The sequence below is a fragment of the Synchiropus splendidus genome, chromosome 18 (genome assembly GCF_027744825.2).
Source record: "Synchiropus splendidus isolate RoL2022-P1 chromosome 18, RoL_Sspl_1.0, whole genome shotgun sequence".
NCBI classification, from domain to species: domain Eukaryota; kingdom Metazoa; phylum Chordata; class Actinopteri; order Syngnathiformes; family Callionymidae; genus Synchiropus; species Synchiropus splendidus.
In genome coordinates, this window is record NC_071351.1 from 8,537,334 (window position 1) to 8,557,655 (window position 20,322).

Consider the following 20,322-nt stretch of genomic DNA (forward strand, 5'->3'; position numbering starts at 1 on the left):
CAACGGGCTCCATTGATCCAAAAGTGCAGTTACCTGACCAGAGACTTGTGTGTGCGTGTGTTGGTTATTATGTCTGCGTGTGTGTGTGTGTGTTTTGAAAACGAGAGTAACACAGGAGCCGAGGAGTGCTGAAAAGAATTAGTAAATTGCTTGGAGGAGGGGCTCCGGGTTAAAGGGTTAAAGATTTGGGAGACATTGGAGGACAAATGTAGGTTTAACAACCCTGATCACTTTGGGTTCTTCTCCTGAACACCAAAATACTGGAACTTTTTCACAGTCCATGAATTATACATATAATAACATGCACTTTAAGATAAAGGTGGTGAAAGGATATACTACTGAGGTCGTCATACAGATGGATATTTGGAATATGAACTGTGGCACGTCTAGCCAATAAGAGCAGGAGAGCGTTGCCAGTGCTTATGTTGGCTGCAGCAAGAAGAACCACGGAGCCCGGATTATTTCTACTGCTTAAGGTTTAATGTTGGAAACTCAACGTTGGAGACTTCCTCTCTCACGCTCCATTCTAACAGACATTAGGAGCAGTCGGCCGTAACAGCTACCTGCACACATTGTTTCGGTCCCTCATCTGCCAGCAACGGTAGCTTTGCGGTGTGTTCTGGTTTCCAGGTCCAGTGGTCAGAACAAATCAAAATTGTTGGAAGGAAGCAAGCAAGCAACCGATGCTTGTTGATGCACAGCAGGATCCAGAACATGCCCATATATGGGGCAAAACAAATGACTTTAATGATATGATGTATGGCACGTTTTCCACCACAGAACACTCCAACAATACTTCATTCCACTGTTCTGCTGTTACATGTCCACTCTGCTGTAGACAAAACACACTCTCAACACAGCTCCATGCACAACAAATTGCGATGCACCGTTACTTCTGACACCCTTAGGTGTAAAAAGAATAACAGAGCATTAAGAACTAAGACAGTTTCGTCACGTCTTATACTAGACAATAATTCCACATTGCTCTAGAAAGGGCAGCCTTCTCATAACTGGGACAACAACCAGGAACAATACAGCATTGTAAATTGGAGCTGGATCAAGCCATGTCATAACTTCAGCAGTACAAAGGTCCAGCAGTAGCTCAGTGAACCAGCCTGGGAAGCTACAGTTGGAGTTGCCCACATATAGAGCAGTAATAAACACATGATTACCCACACACGCCCTGACACCACAGCAAAGCCACCTAACATGCAGTTACACAAACCCAGACACGTGTACATAAACACAGTCCGAGATTGGCAGTAAACAATCACCCAGACACTCTGACTCAGCAGACGGCGCAGAGCAGAAAATTCAGAATCCCTTACAAACTGTTTAGAGAAGTCAGAAGTCTTTCCAGCAGGCCTTCATTGAGTTTTACTTGAGAAACAATCACACATAATGATGGTGAAGCTCATTTAATGCTATTTTAGATTATTCTCGATTCAGTGGGAGCAAAAGCAGCAAGCTTGGAACGTCTTTCTGAAGTCAAAAGTAACTGCTTAAAAGTGTTCTCTTGTAAAACTAAATGTGGGACACAGAATCCGATGCAGGGGAGTTTCAATAAAACATCATCATAGGCAAGTGCGTCACAGACAAGATAGATGTCCAGGGTCAGACAAACAATGAGCATTAAGCTGGTCATGCGAAAATAAAGTCTAGTTACAGTGTGAAATGTCACCAAGAGGTGGGATGTTTTCTCATCCATGACATGTCAAGCACTTGGCCTGCAGCTCCAGTTTTGATTCCCAGATGTTGGTCTGGGCTGTTGTAAGAGAGGTGGTTTCTTTTGCAGTATTAAGTCAGAGTAACACGATTGTGCTCACATTGTCCTGATCAAAGACATTCCGTGGGCTCTTACTCTGCGCTGTGGTTGTCCACTCTGCACCGTCACCGTGTTCGACTGGAGGCTTTCAGCCATTAACTTTATTAAACTTTGCTGGACCTCTGGGAGACTGACATGATGAAAGATATAAAAAGATTGTTTTAGTTTGAAAGACTGAAGTGAATACCATAAGAACTACAAACAAACTGTTTCTACTCAGGCCTGATTTTTTTGGGGACACACCACACAGCCACATGTGAAGGAGGAAATTGAAATTGTGATGACTCACATACTGAATTAAATAAAAATGTATCTCAGACGAAAGAAACCGACTAATGTTAGGGTCAGCAACAGCGCTTTACAGGGGTACCCTTGAGCAAAGCAATAACTGCGGCTAATGACTGGAATGATTTATAGAAGACACTTTTTAACCATTTGTAGGAGGAGGTGAACTGTAGAGCAACAAGATGAAAAAGCATGTCCACAACAGAACAATGTAGCTCTTCAAGACGAAGCAACGACCCAAAGCTCAGGCCAATCTGAGGTCACAGCCAGGCGCTTTGCTCACTGTTTCAGCTAATGAGTCAGTGGCAGGTCAAAAGTCGTATCAGTGAACCCTTTCAACAACCGCACACACACAACCAAAGGGGATGTGATTACCAGCACAATTTAACTCCCACAACCCGTTTTCCCTTTCTGATCTTTTCAAGGTCTTTCAACTGTCTTTTTCTCGTATTACCTTTCTCTTATCCGAGCTCTCCTGCACTCTATCTTTTTGTCACATCAAAAGGGGACTTTGTCAACTCCCACAAACACACTTGGGCGGAGGAAGTTTGGGATCACATCCTGTTCTTCTGTGCGGGACATTGGCTTCTAATGTTGCCGACACACGTCTATGACCAAAGGGAAAAAGAGTGGCTTTGCTCAAAACCCCAAATTATTGGGGCGTTAAATTTGTGCTGAGACACAGTTTGTCTTCACAAGCAAGAGTTTGCAGTTCGTTCCAGAGACTGAGCGGTAAGATGAGTGTCAAACACATGAGACCAGAGTAAATTCTAAATGACTGCATGAGTGTTCTCTTCCAGCCACCGCATGTGAAACATCGCACTGGGATGCTCATCTTATCCCTTCACAAATCAATAATGCAATCAATACAATGTTTGTACGCATCACAGATGTGTATGATAAATGGACATCAAGTAATACGCCTTTGTAATAGATTTCAAAAGATGAGGTCAAAGGGCAGGCGCTCATGATTCCAAAGTAAGTCACATATTGATCTCATGCATACTTCTTTCATAAAGTACTTGTAATTTGATCGACAGCCAGATGTTTAGTCAGGCATCAGGGGAAAGCAGAGACGATGGAGACAAACTGGGGTGGAATGAGTTGCTGTACACAGCCCAATAAAGGGGCCGTGCTGCAACTTGTTGTTGACTGTCAACTTTAAAATGAAAACACATTAGACTGTATCTAAAGAGGCATGTATTTGTCTGAAGGTAAATTCCAAAATAAAAATATATAAATGCACAAGTGTGATCCACAAGGGATTACAGAAGTCAGAACGTCTGTGTGCATTGCATATGTGGGGTCGGTTGCTATCACTGGTGTCAGAAGGAAAAGAACAAGAGAGAAAGGAAACTAATGCGACTAATCCTGCCGCTTCCGCTGTGTAAATGAATGAGCGCACAAAACCCGGTCACACTTGGCTCCCAGTCTGGCGCCTAGTTGTCATCGCTAATAAAATGTCACAGGGCAGCTTTTACTACACGGCCTGCTGGTCACGCATCAATACCTTCAATGAGTGGGCCAGTGTTGGAATCATGCACCGGACAGAGTTGTTAGTGAGTGTAGTAATTATGACACATCGGATGGATCCGGGTCTTTCACAAGTGGCAGCGGGAATCAGACCAAGTCATTTTACACCTGTCTAACAATGGTTTCCAACACTACAGAGTGCACGCACAGTACAAGCCCATTCCAATTGTGACGTTAGTTCAGCGTTTGAATATATTTTTGAATATAGGTGTGGCATTAAACAGCTGCTTACTACGAACCCCAGGGGGAAAGTAATGGCCCTCTATGGTGGACAGAAGTACATGAGCACTAAGTAGTGGATAATAGAGGCTGAGTGTTTTTCCTTTCAACAAGGTAGTAGCATCAGATGAACCTTTGATTTGAACATTCACCAAGACTTAAAAACATCCACAAGTCTGAGGGCCGCTGAAATCCATAGTCGACATCACAGGTCAGACAATGACTCCACGTTGTCGGCATTTAGCCAAACAGCTTACGAAGACAAAGGCTGTCACAACACTGTGGTGGAGGTGGTGATGGGGAGATGGTCGAGGAATGTACATCCCTAATCCGAAAATGAGAGACGGGCTGGACTTCGTTTTGTGTATGTCATGTTCTCACAGATGTAAAGCAGGCTGCTGTTAGATAGCAGCAACAATCTTGTGTCTGGCGATCTCTCCACTAAAGCGTAAATTGTGACACTCAGAAACTGTGTTTGTCTTTCAGTCCGACTGCGTCAATTATGTGAAGATTCTACATCACTACAACCGCACTCATCTGTACGCCTGCGGAACTGGAGCTTTCCATCCAACCTGCGCCTTTGTGGAAGTGGGACACCGGATGGAGGTGAGTAGTAGTTTGCAGTGAAGAGTATGAATGTGAATCAGAAATGCGGATCAGCACAACAATGTCATAAATGATGGCCTCAGTGGAGGATGATGAATTATTGTAGTAAAACCCACAATACACAGAGCCACCAAATCCCAGCCAAAAGCAAAGGGAGCATTGCACAATAATAAAAAACTTTTCTTTCACATTTTCCATTAGTGTTGCGAGCTCACAGATATTAAGGCAACAGCAACAATCTAGCGCATCATTAGTGGTGAGAACTCGATCCAGGAAGCTGAATAGAAAACCTCAAAACAAAAGTATTCATAAAGAAAGGAGTGACGATATCTGATACGCAGCAGTTGCTTGTGGGTCTGAAAAGCAAAACAAAACCGATTCAAGTCAAACAAAAGTGTGGGCAAGAGAAGATGAGCTATTGTAGAGCACCAATGCTGGTTTTTATAGTTTCACTTTTGCCGACAAAACAAAAAATTGGAGAAAAAACAGTGGAGAAGCTATAATCTTTTGCTTGTTATATGCTCCCAAGTAAAGTTAACAGAAACATTCAAGGACTACCTCTTTCTTCTAGGATCATGTATTCAGGATTGACCCTTCCAAGGTGGAGGACGGTAAAGGGAAGAGTCCTTATGATCCCCGCCACAATGCCGCCTCTGTGCTCGTTGGTAAATAATTCAAATCATTTTAAATGTCTAACTGAAGTTACATTAATTCTGTGACATGAATGCTTAGATCTACATTTCCATTATGTGTCCTAGCATCATCCTGTACTGTCATGAGTACATTGATTTTGTCTCCTAGGTGATGAGCTGTACGCAGGTGTGGCTACAGACTTAATGGGTCGGGATTTCACCATCTTCAGAAGTCTCGGGAGACGTCCGTCTATCCGCACGGAGCAACACGACTCACGCTGGCTCAATGGTGTGTGTCCATAAATGTGTCTGCACTGCATGTGTTTGCTCTTTTGGTCAAACAATAAAATGGCGACCTGGAAAACAGAACCATAGAATTACATTGGTTCAAACAGAGAAGGTTTCATTTTGGGCCAGTAATACATCAATTTTGGAAAAAGTTGAAACATTGCAGAGAATTGAAAATAATAATTCAATTAATATATTCTGTTGTTCTTATTTTAGAGCCCAAGTTTGTCGGTTCCTTTTGGGTCCCGGAGAGTGAAAACCCTGATGACGACAAAGTATTTTTCTTCTTCCGGGAGACGGCAGTAGAGGCCCAGGGTCTGGGGAAGTCCACATACTCTCGCATAGGACAGCTGTGTCGGGTAAGTAAAGTAGAATCGGGAGTTCAACCCATTAAGGTTTCGTTTTGAAATGATATCAACGTGACACAGGGACCTGTTGAATGACACTTATCTTTTACTCACGATTGGTCTTAACCAGAATGACATGGGTGGGCAGCGCAGTCTGGTGAACAAGTGGACCACATTCCTCAAAACACGTCTGATCTGTTCGGTTCCCGGTCCTGATGGCAGCGACACCTACTTTGATGAGCTACGTAAGTCTGATACACCCTTGCACTATGGACAATAAACAAGAGTCGGAAGAAAAAAAAATGACTTGAGACATTTGTAATTCGTAAAACCAGTGGATTTGATGCCTGGATGTTCCTGGAGACAAAAACTCTTTCAGACTGTACGGAATTCTTAATGAAACTAAATGAACTTTACATTGGGTTAGTCGTTTTTTTCATGTCGAGTTTGAGTTCCTTTATTTTGAATCTTGCCCATCCCCCCAGATGGTCTTGACTTGAACCAACCCCACCGTGCGTATTAACTTTACTGGAACTCCTCTGCTCTGCTTTACTTCTGACTTTAAGAACGACGGAATCCAGCTCAGGTCTTATCAGAAGTCAATGTGGGTTCAAAGAATATTGGAGGAATGTCTCTGCTGATTCACACAATAATGTGTTTTCTTTGTACAAAGTCCAGAGACAGCATCCTCACAGTTTAGGTAGAAGAATGTCAGCGGATAAATGTGGTGTAACTTCACTCCGACGTTGATCCAAGGACATCTGGTGCAGCTGAGGCCACGAAATACAGAACTGATGTAGAACTAATGACTGAATGAGAGACAGGTGATGTGACTAGCTGAGCAACGGAGAAGGACTAACAAGGACTAAGCAACTGATGAGACACAGCTGTAGACACTTATAGAGGGAAAGTACATAAGAAAAGCACAACGAATGGCAAAAGCGGAAACAAATACCGGACCACTTGACCAATCAAAGTCAAAAGCAGTGATGTATTCAGTGGATTAATGATCTGACAAAGTCAAAAATCTTTTTTTAAAGTCACAACTCTGAGTCCGTACTATATCCTCGACTCCTTACTGAATCTCAAAAAAAAAAAAAAAATCATTTTCATTAGACTATTACAGCTAATGTACTGTGTTATGATCTATTATTCAGACATCAAATGATAATTACCGTGCTATTATACACAGTAGTGGTCCATGGATGCAGTACAGGGAAGCGACATTGTTTAATAATGGATAAGGAAAGCCACAGACGGTCGATGTGGTTTCATCCATTAGTTAAATAGCCAGTGCTGGTCAGACAGTGAACTCGGTCAGAAGCAGTAGGTCACCGTTAACGGAGCCAAGGTCTCCTTTTCAATGGTCATGTTCTCACCCTCAGAGGCAAGTGTGGGTTCTTTTGGCCGAAGATCACAGCCAGAGTTTCGCTGTGACAAGATGTGGCGGACACAGTGTGCAGACACCTTTTTAAGGAAATGAAATGACTGAGCAACAGAAGCGCATCTGTTGCTTCAGACCACACAAGCCGACCTTCACAGGCGGTGCCGAGGCTGCACATGACCCGGTTAACTGGTCGACAACCTCTCTGATCACTTTGATTGACACTTCAATTCCCCAGAGGAGAGACCATACAGTTCTGGGGAAGAATGATATCAAAATGGTGATCAGATGTTTTTCCAAATGTTATGTCCAAAGTTACTGCACTTCACCGCACAAGCGATCCTCTGAAACTCATTTCCACCCTGTCCGAACTGTGACCCTCCCTCAGGCATCTGTCCATCACATCCTTCACATGACGAGTTTCTAATCTTTATTGGGATCTTTGAACGAGGATCTGAACCACAAGCTGTAAAAGCGCAGATTAAAGACTGGTGAAAATGTCAACACATTGTGGGTTTTATGTTCAACAATAGAATCATTTGACTTGTGCTCTCACTTTGGCTACAGAACAAGTGCATGTTAAGTGAAAAATGGTTCCTGTGTTTATCTTGTTTTTGACCTTTCACCCACCACGGCCACCTGATTTAATAGTGTTTGTGTGTGTCCGTCCTCAGGCAACGTATTCCTGCTGCAGACGAGGGACAGAAAGAATCCACTGGTTTACACTGTCTTCTCGACTTCCAGGTCAGAGTTAATTGATGCGCAACGTGTGTGCACATGTGTGAGTGCATGTGTGTGCGTGCGTGTGTCTCTAAATGGACTAAGGCAGGTATGTGTTGGTGTTTTGATGTATCTAACCCTGCCCTCCGTGTCTCCCAGCAGCAGTGTATTTAAAGGCTCAGCTGTGTGTCTCTACTCCATGAATGACATCCGGAGGGCCTTCCTGGGGCCCTTCGCTCACAAAGAGGGCCCCAACTACCAGTGGGTCCCCTTCCAGGGGAAGGTCCCCTATCCCCGCCCAGGAATGGTATGTGGAAAAAAGCAGAGCAAAGTCATCCATGTGAATGTTTTATGATGAATAAATCTCCAATTTCTAAGCCTAAACACATTCTCCAACCATTATTTTTGCATAAATATGTGTTACATTAATATAAATAATAACAATAAATATCATGAGTGCACTAGGTAATAAAAGTAGTGATTAAACTACAATGAATTATAATTATAACTTATTACATAAGGCAATACTAGGTTATCTATCAAATTAAAGGTCGCTTTTGTCTAACCACCGCAACAGACAAATTGTTAAGCAATGTCTTACACTTGCCATACTTTGGTCTGTGTGGCAGAGTCTCTCCACAATCCCCCAATCAATGCTGCTTATTCGGGCACTTATGTGTGACGATTGTCGTGTCAGCAGGATTTATTATTCACAGCTTCAGCTGCACAACAATCCCCTTTGTGTGGCTGCAGAATAGCAATTGTCTTTGCCTTCATTGAAACCTCCCAAGGAGTCATGCCGCCACTTAATGGTCAGACAAGTCCAAGGAAAGTTCTGTATTCAGAAAAGATTCGCACAAATATATATATATTTTTTATTTAATTACAGAACGTTTGACACAATGATGATGTGAATACGTCCAGTTTTAAGCCCTGGACTTGTTTATCTAAATATAAATATCTGTATATTTTTCTTTTACATCCAACAGTGTCCCAGCAAGACATTTGGCAGTTTTGAGTCCACGAAGGGTTTCCCAGACGATGTGATCCAGTTTGCCCGTCACCACCCACTGATGTACAACCCTGTGTACCCGATGAGCAGACGGCCAGTATTTGTGAGGACCAATGTGGACTACAGCTTCACACAGATCGCTGTGGACAGAGTAGGAGCTGCTGACGGACAGTACGACGTCATGTTTATCGGAACAGGTGTGCTACATTGACTCCTAATAGTAAGCAAATCCTGTTCATTAACTCAATGTGTGCTCGACTCTAGACAAAGGGACAGTGCTAAAAGTGATCAACGTACCAAAGGAAAGCTGGAATAACATGGAGCAGCTTCTGCTGGAGGAGCTGGAGGTGTTCAAAGTGAGTTGAGTACAGTGGCGACAGTAAAGGAGAATCCAACACATCACTTTCCCCAGCCAAATTTGCAAGCTCAACCCAGACCCAGACTGATTTTAGAATCCTGATCAAAGAATCAAAGAATGCTTTTGTCCCTGAGTCAGCTTTTCTTTGCTTCTCTGCTCACTAGGATGCCTCCGCCATCATCAACATGCAGCTCTCCTCGAAACGGGTAAATTCCCGACTCATTTATGCACATAGCTTTAGATCATAAATGGATCCCTGGCAAAAATGTTCTTTGTAATTCACACAACAGCAACAACTGTACCTGGGCTCAGACACCAGCATCGCCCAGGTTCCTCTACACCGCTGCAGTGTTTACGGTAAAGCCTGTGCCGAGTGTTGCCTGGCCAGAGACCCCTACTGCGCCTGGGACGGGACGTCCTGCACCCGCTATCTGCCCAACACCAAAAGGTACGGAGCAGAATTCTCATTTTCAATCAATATATTCCTCAGAATCCAGATAAGAACTTTAATAGTTAACAAAGTAGATCATGGATTTAATCTTGTTTCCTCATTGCAGACGCTTCCGTCGACAGGACGTGAGGAATGGAGACCCCAACACCTTGTGCTCTGGAGGTAAACCACAGCACTTAATATGCATATAACACATTATTTAAGGTTTAAATGATGCCAAGGACTGCTTGAGTCATGGAGCAAACAGAGTCTCATAGTGTTTCTATTTCTTAAAAACGTATCCAGTTTTCAACTCATACTGGCCACAGGAATAACTTCACATGTACTCACTTAAAAAATATATGGCAACAACCCCATAAACCCTATGTTCCCGCAGAAAAAGGTATGTTCCTTCAGAAGAAGATTGTTAAAAGTTTCTGCACAAAACTAACCAGTAAATCTCTGACAGCTTTGAAACCTCACTGTCGGGAGCAATTCAAGCAACAGAGGAATGTTCAGTTAAATCAGAACAAAGCGCTTAGCTGCAGAAACTCCTGGCATCTGACAAGTAATTGTGACTGAGCCAAAATACCCAAAAATCCTTCTGCGTTCACCCTCAGTGACCCCAGTCCTCTCCAACCACAAAGCAACGTTCTGTACGTGTCTCACTTTCTGCCACATAACAGAATCAGGCTGCTCAGTTCAGGAGATGATGAGTAATGGGGTGAGATCATGTGGTAGACGCAAGGTTATGTCAACGTTCCTGATCTTAAAAGAGAGAGGACAAGACAAAATTATTACTCTTGAATGCAATATTACAACATGACCATACATACCATATTTTAATCTTCAAAACAAAACTTTCATATATTGAATGCAATAATCAGACCCTTGACAGTTTTATTTTACTTTTACACTCGTAATTTTACAGCAGTTCTACCACCTCAGCTACAATCAATTACAAAGTTTACATTCCTTGACTTTCTCTTTGTTGCCCCCTGCAGACCACCACAAGCATCGAGTCACAGAGAAAAAGTTGTACGGAGTGGAGGGAAGCAGCACGTTTTTGGAGTGCATCCCAAAATCCCTTCAGGCCAGAGTCACCTGGACCTTCCAGAAACAACCACAAAGCCCACGGGAGGAGGTAAGATTGATGTGCAAGTGGATTCAGTGGCACACACATCCAAGCAACGCAGTAAATGCGTTCCCCATTCGTATTAGTCTCGATGATCTGAGTCTGAGTCCGAATATTATTAGAGCAACAGCGACACATAGTGGCGACCTGGGTGAAGTACATGTTCTGCGAAAGTAATATTTATTATACCCATTTTATTTTTATTATTTCAGGTACGCATGGATGATCGCATCATTCAGACAGAACGTGGACTTCTGATCCGTCGCATCTTAAAACGAGACATCGGCGTTTATCAGTGCCACGCTATGGAGCATGGTTTCACCCAAACTCTCCTTGGTATCACACTTGAAGTCGTACCTTCCACCTCGTCCGCCGCCTCCAACACTCCCTCTGACGCTCCAGTGAGGATAGACCCTCGTAGCTCAGGCGGCCCTCAGACGTCCAATCAAAAGCTCTGGTATCGGGACTTCATGCAGCTGGTAGACCACCCCAATCTAAGTACAGTGGACCAAATCTGTGAGCAGGTATGGGCTCGCAAGACTGCAGGAGGTGACCAAGGGGAAAAGAGCTTCTCTCCAGGGGGGAGGGATGGCATACCACTCAGCCCTGAAGTGCGCCCAAATAACAAGAAGTGGAAGCATCTTCAGGAACTAAGGAAGGGGAGAAACCGCCGGACCCATGATGGAAAACAGAACCCTCGGGCACCGCGCAGTGCAGGAGAGTAGCGTCCAAGAGGTGAAAGGACTATGAACTCTCATAGGTGCTCACACGTAAACACATGCAGCACCTCTTACTGTGTATATTTATCAATGGATGCCCTCTTATATGGTCTGCATATACTTCCACTGGTTCCCTGCATGTGCTGCCTTTGTGGCCTGGAACTCTACTGCACGATCCCTTTACAATCTTCCACTAGAGTAGTACAGGTACAGGTACAAATTCCACAATAATAAGTGGCAATAAACTGTTCACACTGTGTATGGAATAATGGTTTATAGCACATGCCTGAATTTTGGGGTGTTAAACTGTCACCTGTGCTTGCCACTCAAGTTTTTTTAAACATCTGTACAACACTAAGAGCCTGTAATTCATGGTTGAACATTTCCAAGTGTTTTTTCATAGCAGTGGTGAAAAACTGTCAAGCCACAAGACAAATGGACAATACTGGAATTTGCTTTCCTAAATGGAATCATACACAAGTGCATTAACACCAGCATGCAGACACACCTTCTGTAGCACATTCAGTAAACACCTCACAGATCTTTTCTCCTTCAGTGAGACATAAACTACCTTTCAGAAAATAAAGAATCAGATCTGTTTCACATTGTTACAATTTCATAATAACCTGAGGGGAAAAGATCACAAACGTTGTTTATCTTCCTCACATTTCTCTGTGTCTGTGTGAGTGTGAATGCAACATGATACAGCCCAACAAATACAGCTTGAGCGACCACATTGCAAAAAAGTGCTAAACTAATGGAAACGACAACACAGGAGATATCATAAGCAATAAGAAAGCCAGCATTTTGAATTTGTGTGAGTTTCCAGTCAAAAATCTGCAGATTAATGAGTGCAAGTCAAAGCACAAGCTTCCTGATTTGAAAAAGTCACCTTGTGATACTTGTGTCTGAGTACACTAAACTAAAACAAGAGAACTGGTGGACACTTCGGGACCAAAATAAAAAGCAACACAAGGAACTGCATTTCAGGCTCTATTGTCACCCGTATGTCCAGCCAACAGCATATTATGTATTTATATATTAGCATGGTATTTATTTTCTTTTTGTACTCTAAACTCTTTGACACTGTTGTGCGTGATAAACAGAGTTATGGACAAGCCCAACATGCTGAGATCCACAATGATACACGGATACAACCTTCTGCTGCTTCACTGCTTCTTCCCTCTCTAAAAAAAGTCTTCCTAAATCTGTACTTTCTGTGTAATGTTTATAAAAAAAAGTCAGTGCAACCTAATTGTGTGTGTAGCCTGCCCTGTAGTGTACATTGTGTGCGTTGGCTCAGGCCTTTATTTGTGGTACAAAATATCAATACTTCATTGTCGTAAAGGAGAGGAACACTTTTTGGTACGACTATTGCTGCTGCCACATGTTTTTAAGATGTATTGTATCTAAAATGTCTGCAAAGTCCGAGATGACACAAAGCAGCACAACTTGATGTATGGAATCATTTTCTTTCATTTTATTTATATTCTTTCTTTATAGAGATGTATTATACTCTTTAAATCAAAGCAAGTCCAAAACGACACATGTAAAAAGGAGCTCTCTGCATTTTTGGTATCCACAGAATCGAAGACATGTCAACCCATCAAACCCCTGCACACTATTGAACTAACCAAAAAAACTCCAGCTCAATCTGAACTAAAGGTGATACCAAAAATGCTTAAGGTTCCCCTTTTTAACTGCAGGATGTTGTTTTGTGCTTTACTACAGTTGCATGACCGATGTGTAGTGGCACTGGGGCAATGGTGCGCGGCGAGAACGAAAGCACAATGTTGAATATTATGATGTATTTAAGTGCAAAGATAAGCTGACAAGTTGTGGTGGATTTTATTTTTCATATAAATGTAGGTTAACGTCTGTATCGTTGTTTATGTTCTGATGAAAAAACAAAACAAAAAGATTTTCATACATTTACAGGCAACGAGTGTAGTGTCTACAATTCACATTATTTCACTCATGACGTCTCCCACGCCATGTGACGCACCCCAGTTTGACAGTTTACATTGAGAAGCTTGTGTGTGTGTGTGCGAGTGTGTGTGATATTATGAGTGAGTGCCACTTTTGGGGGAATACAGAGCTCTGTAAATAAAGGTGACGTCAGTGTGTGGAGAGAGGTCGGAGGTCACGGGCCATTGTTGATGTGGCACACTGTAAATCTCCAGAAATAGTTGTGATTGTCATGTCAGGCTGTTTTTGATTAACACAATAAAATAGTTACTTCAAGGCTTTTGTTTTTCATCTCCATCAAGTCCATGAGTCACTGGACCAACCTTATTTCGGGGGGTGGTACTGAGCTGAATGCTGAATCATCTCATTCAAATTTACAAGACACACAAGGGGATCCAGAACCTCAAATTCTTGAGGCAGAATATTTACCCATTCAACTTTTCAAGCAGGGGGATAAGAGTAGCATGGAGTAAAGAAAACAGATACAATAACCACCATGGTGTTAAAACCCAAAACATGATCTAAAATAAGTTAAGTACCTCTAAAACGTAGACGCAGACAGTATCAATCATAGAAGGAATCCAAGAGAGACGATAAAAATGCATCCTTTATCGGTTTATTGAGAGCAGAATAGATAGTCACGTCTCTAAAGCACTATTTCCTGAGAGGAGAACGATGAGGAGAGCTGAACAGATCCATCACAAAAACACAAGTGCATATTAGGAGTGTCGGCTAGACGGAAGCAAACAATGCTACATTGGTACTGAGTCAAATATTAAAAATATATATCAGAATTACAACCAAAACACCAAACTACAATCTTACTTTGGTATCTACAGTGAGGCTGCATGAAAGAATTGGTAAATGGTCATGCAATTTTAACCCATTACAGCTGATTGAATATAAACTATACAGCATAAATACAATATATATAGTGTTATAATAAAGTGTATCAGTCTACGCTCTTCAAGACATCAAGATCAAACAACAGATTTCAGTTTGAATGATTGAATCTGGGACTGATTTAGGGTTGACTGATGAATTTCTACAGAAAACAAATGCTGCTCCTATGAAAGACAACACTAAAGCTTACATTATTACCCATTACAGTGATCACCATTACCAGACAGGAACACAAATAATAAATAAATAAATAAGTAAAAAGTATTTAAGGGTGAAAAACAAGAAACTGAGGGCATGAGTATATGATGAATAACTGATAGTTGATATTTAACATCTCTTTTATGGAAAGTGAAAACAATCCCTGCACATGAGGTCTCATGTAAACATTTGGTCAAAAACACGTCAATATGCTCCAAAGCTCGAAGACAAAACCTACAATATCTGAGACAGTGATAATCTGAAATCTCAGTGAATTACAAATAACAGTCAGAAAGATTTGTCACTGACAGGAGATGTTTGTGTGTTAGTGGAATTGATGATGGGGTGGTAATAATGTAGTTAAGATGCACTTCAGGTTTGGTAGCAAGGCAGTGAACACACAGATCAGACGAAGACAAGGAAACACACAACACATCATTGAAGGGAAAGAAACTTGGCGTAAGGCTGAAGTTATGTTTGATATTTTTGGCCGTAACTGTAACTGACAAACGTAATAATGAACAAAAAATCTTTCAGTGTTGTATGTCTCCTCCAACTTTGCTGGAATAAGCCAACATTTTAAAAAAACTGGTTTTTTTATCACCTTTCATTTGCTTTCACGTTGGGTTGTGTTTAAAAAGCCATGACGTATAAATGCATCCCACCATGCTGCTCCAGAGCCATGCTACTAAATGAGGAAGCACTTTAGATAAACATGACTTCAGCCCAAAAAAGAAATTGAACTGAGGTGAAGTGAACAGCACAGACACAGCAGCAGCACTGCAACACAGACTGACAGTGATAGTGTAGAAGACGAAGCAGGACTCATGCAGAGAAACCAGAAAGCCCAGTAGCGACAGTACAGGTGGACCTTCCCGGTCACTGGCCAACAAGATTTCCTTTAGCCTGTGCGAGAGGTGACCTACAGAGGTGAAAGTACAGAAGACTATGGTGGGTATACAACAAGCTCTTGAGTTAGGTCACAAATAGTTGGTATAGCATTCAATTACAGAGACATGGCTGTTTATAAATATGATTTCAATCAAATATATTAAGACCAAAATCGTTATTCTTATTCTCACAACTGCAAGCACACATGTTTTTTAAAAGCCAAAAGTATACTGCAAGGATCTAGGAAGTGACACTGAAAGACTGCTGATCGTGACGTGTAGAGACCAGCTAGGGTGTATCCATGTGCATCATCCAGAGTTTGTCATCAACTTGAATTCAGCGAGGTTCTCGTGGGGAGCTAAAGTATGCATCTTGTATTGAAACCAAACGCACCTCAGTAGGAGAAATGTTTTTCTCTGGAGTGTGTGAAACCTGAAGTGTTCCCTCGTGGAGTGTGATACAATAAACAAAGACAGAGAAACTCTTTGTACACTATTTTGAGAAAGTTGATGCACAACACTGTCAAACATTATAGACAAAATAATTTGCTCCACGTTACATGTCACAAGACCAGATAGAAAATTCTGTCACATAGAACTGCCACAAAGAAAGTTTTTATTCTGTATCTGTCTTGTGTGTCAGGCATCCCCACATATTAAAGACCAAGCCAAAAAAAAATAAAATAAAATCACAATATTGAAAACAAATGTTTTGTTAATCAAGAATGAAGTATATTCAAGCTAGTTGTCGTCACATTTCTCTGGCTGATATAAGCCCAATAATATCTACTATATCTAGTGAAACAGCTGAAAATTGAACCACGCAATACAACAGTTTTTAAATCTTACTGGTTCCCTTGTGTATCTGATGGGGCGCTACACCAATGTTATCTACAAAGAGAAGAGCAATGACTGCATACCTGCGAAATGCTGACTCCGGTCAGCTTCTCCACAGCTTCAGGCAGGCGGGCCATGATCTCCAGAACTTCTCCTGACAGCTTAGCAGCACCAACATCTCCATTGCCACTGGATACCATGGTGACTTTCTGGGCTTGACACAGGGGCTTGCTGATTTCTTCTGCCATCTGGTGGTTGACACAGTCATTATTTATACAATTATGAATGCACTTTTTTTACATGTAAAAAGACAAATGTGAAACATGATGTAAGTGCTGAAAGTAACTTTCGGACTGACCAGAGGCAGCTTCTCCAGCAGCATGTCCACCATGGCTCCATCTTTGTATTGCTGGAAGGCCTCGGCTTTCTTTGCCATCTGCTCCGCTTCGGCACGACCTTTGGCCTCCACAGCAAACGCTTCAGCCTCACCCTTGATCTGGTTCAGACAAAAAAAACTTTTCCATACAGACCACATTGAATATTGTGGGTTGATGAACCCATAAGAAAGACTCACCCTGATGGACTCAGCTTCAGCCTCGGCCTCCATGATCAGCTTCAGACTGGACACAGAGAAGACATTTTAAACCAACAGAACCATCTACACTTCACTGTCACCTTGAACCAGGGATGGTTTTGCGTACTTCTTTGGGTGAATATTGCAGAAAACACTACTAAGTTTATTATGCTGCGCTCATTACTAATCTAACTCTTGTTTCAAAGTAGCCACTTGCATCTCATGACCTACCGCTGAGCTTCGGCCAGTTTCTCCAGCCTGTATTTCTCAGCGTCAGCAGGTTTTCTCACTTTGGCCTCCAGCTCCTTCTCCCGGCGCGTGATCTCCTGCTCCTGAAGCATGATCTGCTGCGTCCTCTCCACCACCTGCACCTGCATCTTCTCCTCCTCAATACGCTGCTTGGTCTTTGCTACCTGTGAAAGAGGAGACAAATGGAATACATGTATTCAGAATATTTCGAAAGACGAGTCTCAAAACCGTCCACTGCAGTGCAAAGTACCTGCAACTGGTATGCCATCTCAGATTCCGCCTTTTTGGTGTTCACTTCAACATCATAAGCAGCTTTCTTGAGCTCATAGTCTCGCTGGGCCTTTGCCATGTCAATCTCATTCTTGTACTGAGCTGAGATCTTCTCCTGCAGCGCATGCGCCTCCTACGGGTTGAAGAAAGCACCTGAAATTATTCACTTGGAAAAAGATCCAGCGTGAGAAATCCACTGTTCTATTTTTCTAAAATTCAACAGAACCCACTGATCCAAATTGCTCTTTTGCAAAACATTACCCTGATCACAGCATCTCTTTTGTTCAGAGCTTCACCGATGCGAGCGTCTTTCTGGACCTGAGCAGTACGAGCCTTCCCCAGTGAATGAAGATAGTCCTGTGAAAGAGCGATAATAAATAAAGATTAGAGTAAAGTTATACAACAAAAATTACTTGACAAGGATTTGAATTACTAATCTATGGAGATTCAATGATCACCTGATCATCATGAACATCTTTGAGTGTGTAGCTGACCACACTGATCCCCATGTTGACCAGGTCAGAGGAGGCAACTTTGAAGACCTGCTCGGAGAACTTCTTGCGATCCTTGTAGATTTCCTGTAAATGTGTAAAAGAAGGACATGTTTTCTTTAAAGTTCAAAAGACAGCACAGAGAGCTGATGTACCTCAACAGTCAGGTGGGCAATGATGGCACGCTGGTGACCCTCAAGCGTCTCCAAGGCAATCTGAGCAATTTCAGGCTCAGACTTTCCCATAAACATCTGGCAGGCTGCAGCCAACATCTGCTTGTTCTGCCCCTGAATCTTCATCTGGAGAAATTGTTTAATAGATCAGAGGATTCCGCTGATGTTTCACAACATATTATGTACTTATTATAATGTATTTTTAGAGATATAGACCTTCTTTTAAGAGTGGGTACACACTGACCTGCGCAATTCCGGTAACAGAGATGGGAACTCCATGACGAGTGTAGACTTTATCACTCTTCACATTCAGTGTCAGGGTGTTTAAAGAAATCCTGGAGGAGAATGTAAACTATAAATAGAATATGGACAAGAAGACTAATACACTCCAAATGTAAGCTGAAAATGCTTAAATGTATTTGCAATACTTGAGATGGAGGCACTCTGCGATCGGATTTTCCAAACACATTAAGTCCATCATGCCATGAACAGGGTTTAATGGATGACAGGAGGTTAATGGGAGTTCAACATGGTTGAAACATCACATCAAGTTTAAAAAAAATTACAAATTAAAGCATGGGAAATACAAAGCACACTGAGCACAGAATTGTATTAATAGAAGTGAAGGCAGTGAAATTCTAAGTACAAAATGACGATGTAAAAGACTGGCTACCTCTGTATCTGCTGGATGCATGGGACGACAAACACTCTGCCTCCAGCGATCATCAAAGGAGGAGAACGGCAGAAGCCTGAAAGGGTCATAAAACAGAGCGCATTTGAAGTTAATAAAGATTTAAACACACAATATATGTCTTAAACAAATACATCTCCTAATGTTGGCATGAAAACAAGTCCATAATAAAGACTAAATGTTTGTTCCGTTCTGTTTACCTGACACCACCATGGCTTCATTGGGTCCGCAGGTGTAGAACATGGTTAATGGTGGGTTATCCTTGATGCTGCAGAACAGATCTGCAAGTGGATATTTTCAGTAACTGTGGATGTAGGCTCACTCTCACCGTCAAACAGAGTGTAAGGCGCTGAGCATCGGAGCAAGAATTGACTCGCACATCAATACATCGGGGGCAGCTAAGGATGCAGCTGTGGGAGTGGCTGTGACGAGAACAGCGCCAGACGAGCAGGGAAATTGAATTACTGGAAATACGCAGTTGCCTCACCTACAGTATAGAAGCAGTCCAAGTACAAACACGAGTGTATTATCTCATCATTGTCAAGGCTAACGTTTAAGCCTAGCGGTTAGCAGCTGCCCCTTAGCCCAGTTACTCACGACACGACACGTTTTTAGCGCTCGCTAGAGGAGAATAGTGGTTCACTCACCCTTCAATAAATAGATTTAAGCATCTAGGAATTAATGGAGGCAAAATATTCAGACTTAGAAGGTCTGTGTGTAGAATAAAAACGCGATAGTTGAGAGACAGGTGTCGTCGCTGAGGGATGCGGACAGCCAGCTCAACAGCGATGGAGTTCTGCAGTCTAATTCGAGGAGGCGCATCATCACAAACCTCTCTACCGCTCTCTAGTGGCCATAAGTGGAACAGCAAAAACGTGATCATCAGTAATATATAACGCTATATAAATATTGTACTTAAATTCCAGTAACAGACAGTATGAAACATCAATGCATTAGGTGAATTAATTTACAATTAAATAATTTATAATACAAATGAGTATTTCTCCTGTCTTTTTTTTTTTTTACCTCACCATCACAGGCTATAGAATATGTACAAGTTTCACAAACGCTCCGTAAATTGTATGCACATGAAGCAAAATTAAAGGTAGGTATGAAGGGATTTACATTGTAATGTAATATCATGATTAGTCATCAAGGAAATTAGTTGAACTCCATGTGTTTTTGTGGCACAAATAAACTGATCTGAGAGAAATGGAAGAAGGTGGGTGTGTTTATCTACAGACCAGACGTGCCCTGATGATCTACAGGGACTGGGCTGTAAATGTGGAGGCTCTGCTGTGACTGATGAAGATGGATTTACAGAAAATGAAGTGACTGGAGTGGATAGGCAATGAGGCGAACAGAAGGAAAATATCAGCAGGTAACTCTGGCCTCTGCTGGGTCAAGAGGTCACAGCCCTTTTTAATAAACAACAACTGAAGTATATAGAGTATGCTGAAGTACAAGCCAGTTTTTACAGTCCAATAGTATGAAGGCATGACTTGCCTCCAAACAGGAAGAATAAAGTAACTTCCTTCCTGTTTGGAGGCAATTCAAGATTCAGAGATGCTGAAATAACAGGTGA

General features: G+C 42.1%; 2 protein-coding genes across 18 annotated transcripts in view; one reads left to right on the top strand and one right to left on the bottom strand.

Annotated features, from left to right (window-relative positions):
• The window catches only part of sema3b (sema domain, immunoglobulin domain (Ig), short basic domain, secreted, (semaphorin) 3B), a 47,238-nt gene extending 33,409 nt beyond the window's left edge, over window positions 1–13,829 (top strand). For all 3 annotated transcript variants that reach the window (XM_053850406.1, XM_053850408.1, XM_053850407.1), the window contains exons 5-18: window positions 4,349–4,468; window positions 5,040–5,133; window positions 5,270–5,389; window positions 5,605–5,747; window positions 5,866–5,980; window positions 7,794–7,863; window positions 8,002–8,146; window positions 8,829–9,048; window positions 9,116–9,207; window positions 9,374–9,415; window positions 9,500–9,657; window positions 9,767–9,822; window positions 10,644–10,783; window positions 10,987–13,829. In XM_053850406.1, the coding sequence (XP_053706381.1) occupies window positions 4,349–4,468; window positions 5,040–5,133; window positions 5,270–5,389; window positions 5,605–5,747; window positions 5,866–5,980; window positions 7,794–7,863; window positions 8,002–8,146; window positions 8,829–9,048; window positions 9,116–9,207; window positions 9,374–9,415; window positions 9,500–9,657; window positions 9,767–9,822; window positions 10,644–10,783; window positions 10,987–11,499 (2,028 nt within the window). In that variant the 3' untranslated portion in view covers window positions 11,500–13,829. The remainder of the gene's footprint in view (window positions 1–4,348; window positions 4,469–5,039; window positions 5,134–5,269; window positions 5,390–5,604; window positions 5,748–5,865; window positions 5,981–7,793; window positions 7,864–8,001; window positions 8,147–8,828; window positions 9,049–9,115; window positions 9,208–9,373; window positions 9,416–9,499; window positions 9,658–9,766; window positions 9,823–10,643; window positions 10,784–10,986) is intronic.
• The window catches only part of LOC128750143 (flotillin-1), a 76,042-nt gene extending 56,508 nt beyond the window's left edge, over window positions 1–19,534 (bottom strand). For 14 of the 15 annotated variants that reach the window (XR_008413026.1, XR_008413027.1, XR_008413022.1 and 11 more), the window contains exons 1-12: window positions 19,385–19,534; window positions 18,938–19,018; window positions 18,720–18,795; window positions 18,291–18,381; window positions 18,029–18,172; window positions 17,841–17,960; window positions 17,644–17,739; window positions 17,363–17,515; window positions 17,095–17,276; window positions 16,864–16,909; window positions 16,648–16,785; window positions 16,373–16,537 (exon numbers count right to left, since the gene is read on the bottom strand). Coding sequence is in view for 6 of the 15 variants with exons in the window: in XM_053850414.1 (XP_053706389.1) it covers window positions 16,373–16,537; window positions 16,648–16,785; window positions 16,864–16,909; window positions 17,095–17,276; window positions 17,363–17,515; window positions 17,644–17,739; window positions 17,841–17,960; window positions 18,029–18,172; window positions 18,291–18,381; window positions 18,720–18,795; window positions 18,938–18,980 (1,254 nt within the window). In the remaining 9 variants the exon portion in view is untranslated. Of the gene's footprint in view, window positions 1–12,950; window positions 15,485–16,372; window positions 16,538–16,647; window positions 16,786–16,863; window positions 16,910–17,094; window positions 17,277–17,362; window positions 17,516–17,643; window positions 17,740–17,840; window positions 17,961–18,028; window positions 18,173–18,290; window positions 18,382–18,719; window positions 18,796–18,937; window positions 19,019–19,384 lie in introns of those variants that run through there. The other variant, XM_053850419.1, reaches the window with a different exon arrangement.
• Between the last annotated feature and the right edge of the window lie 788 nt (window positions 19,535–20,322).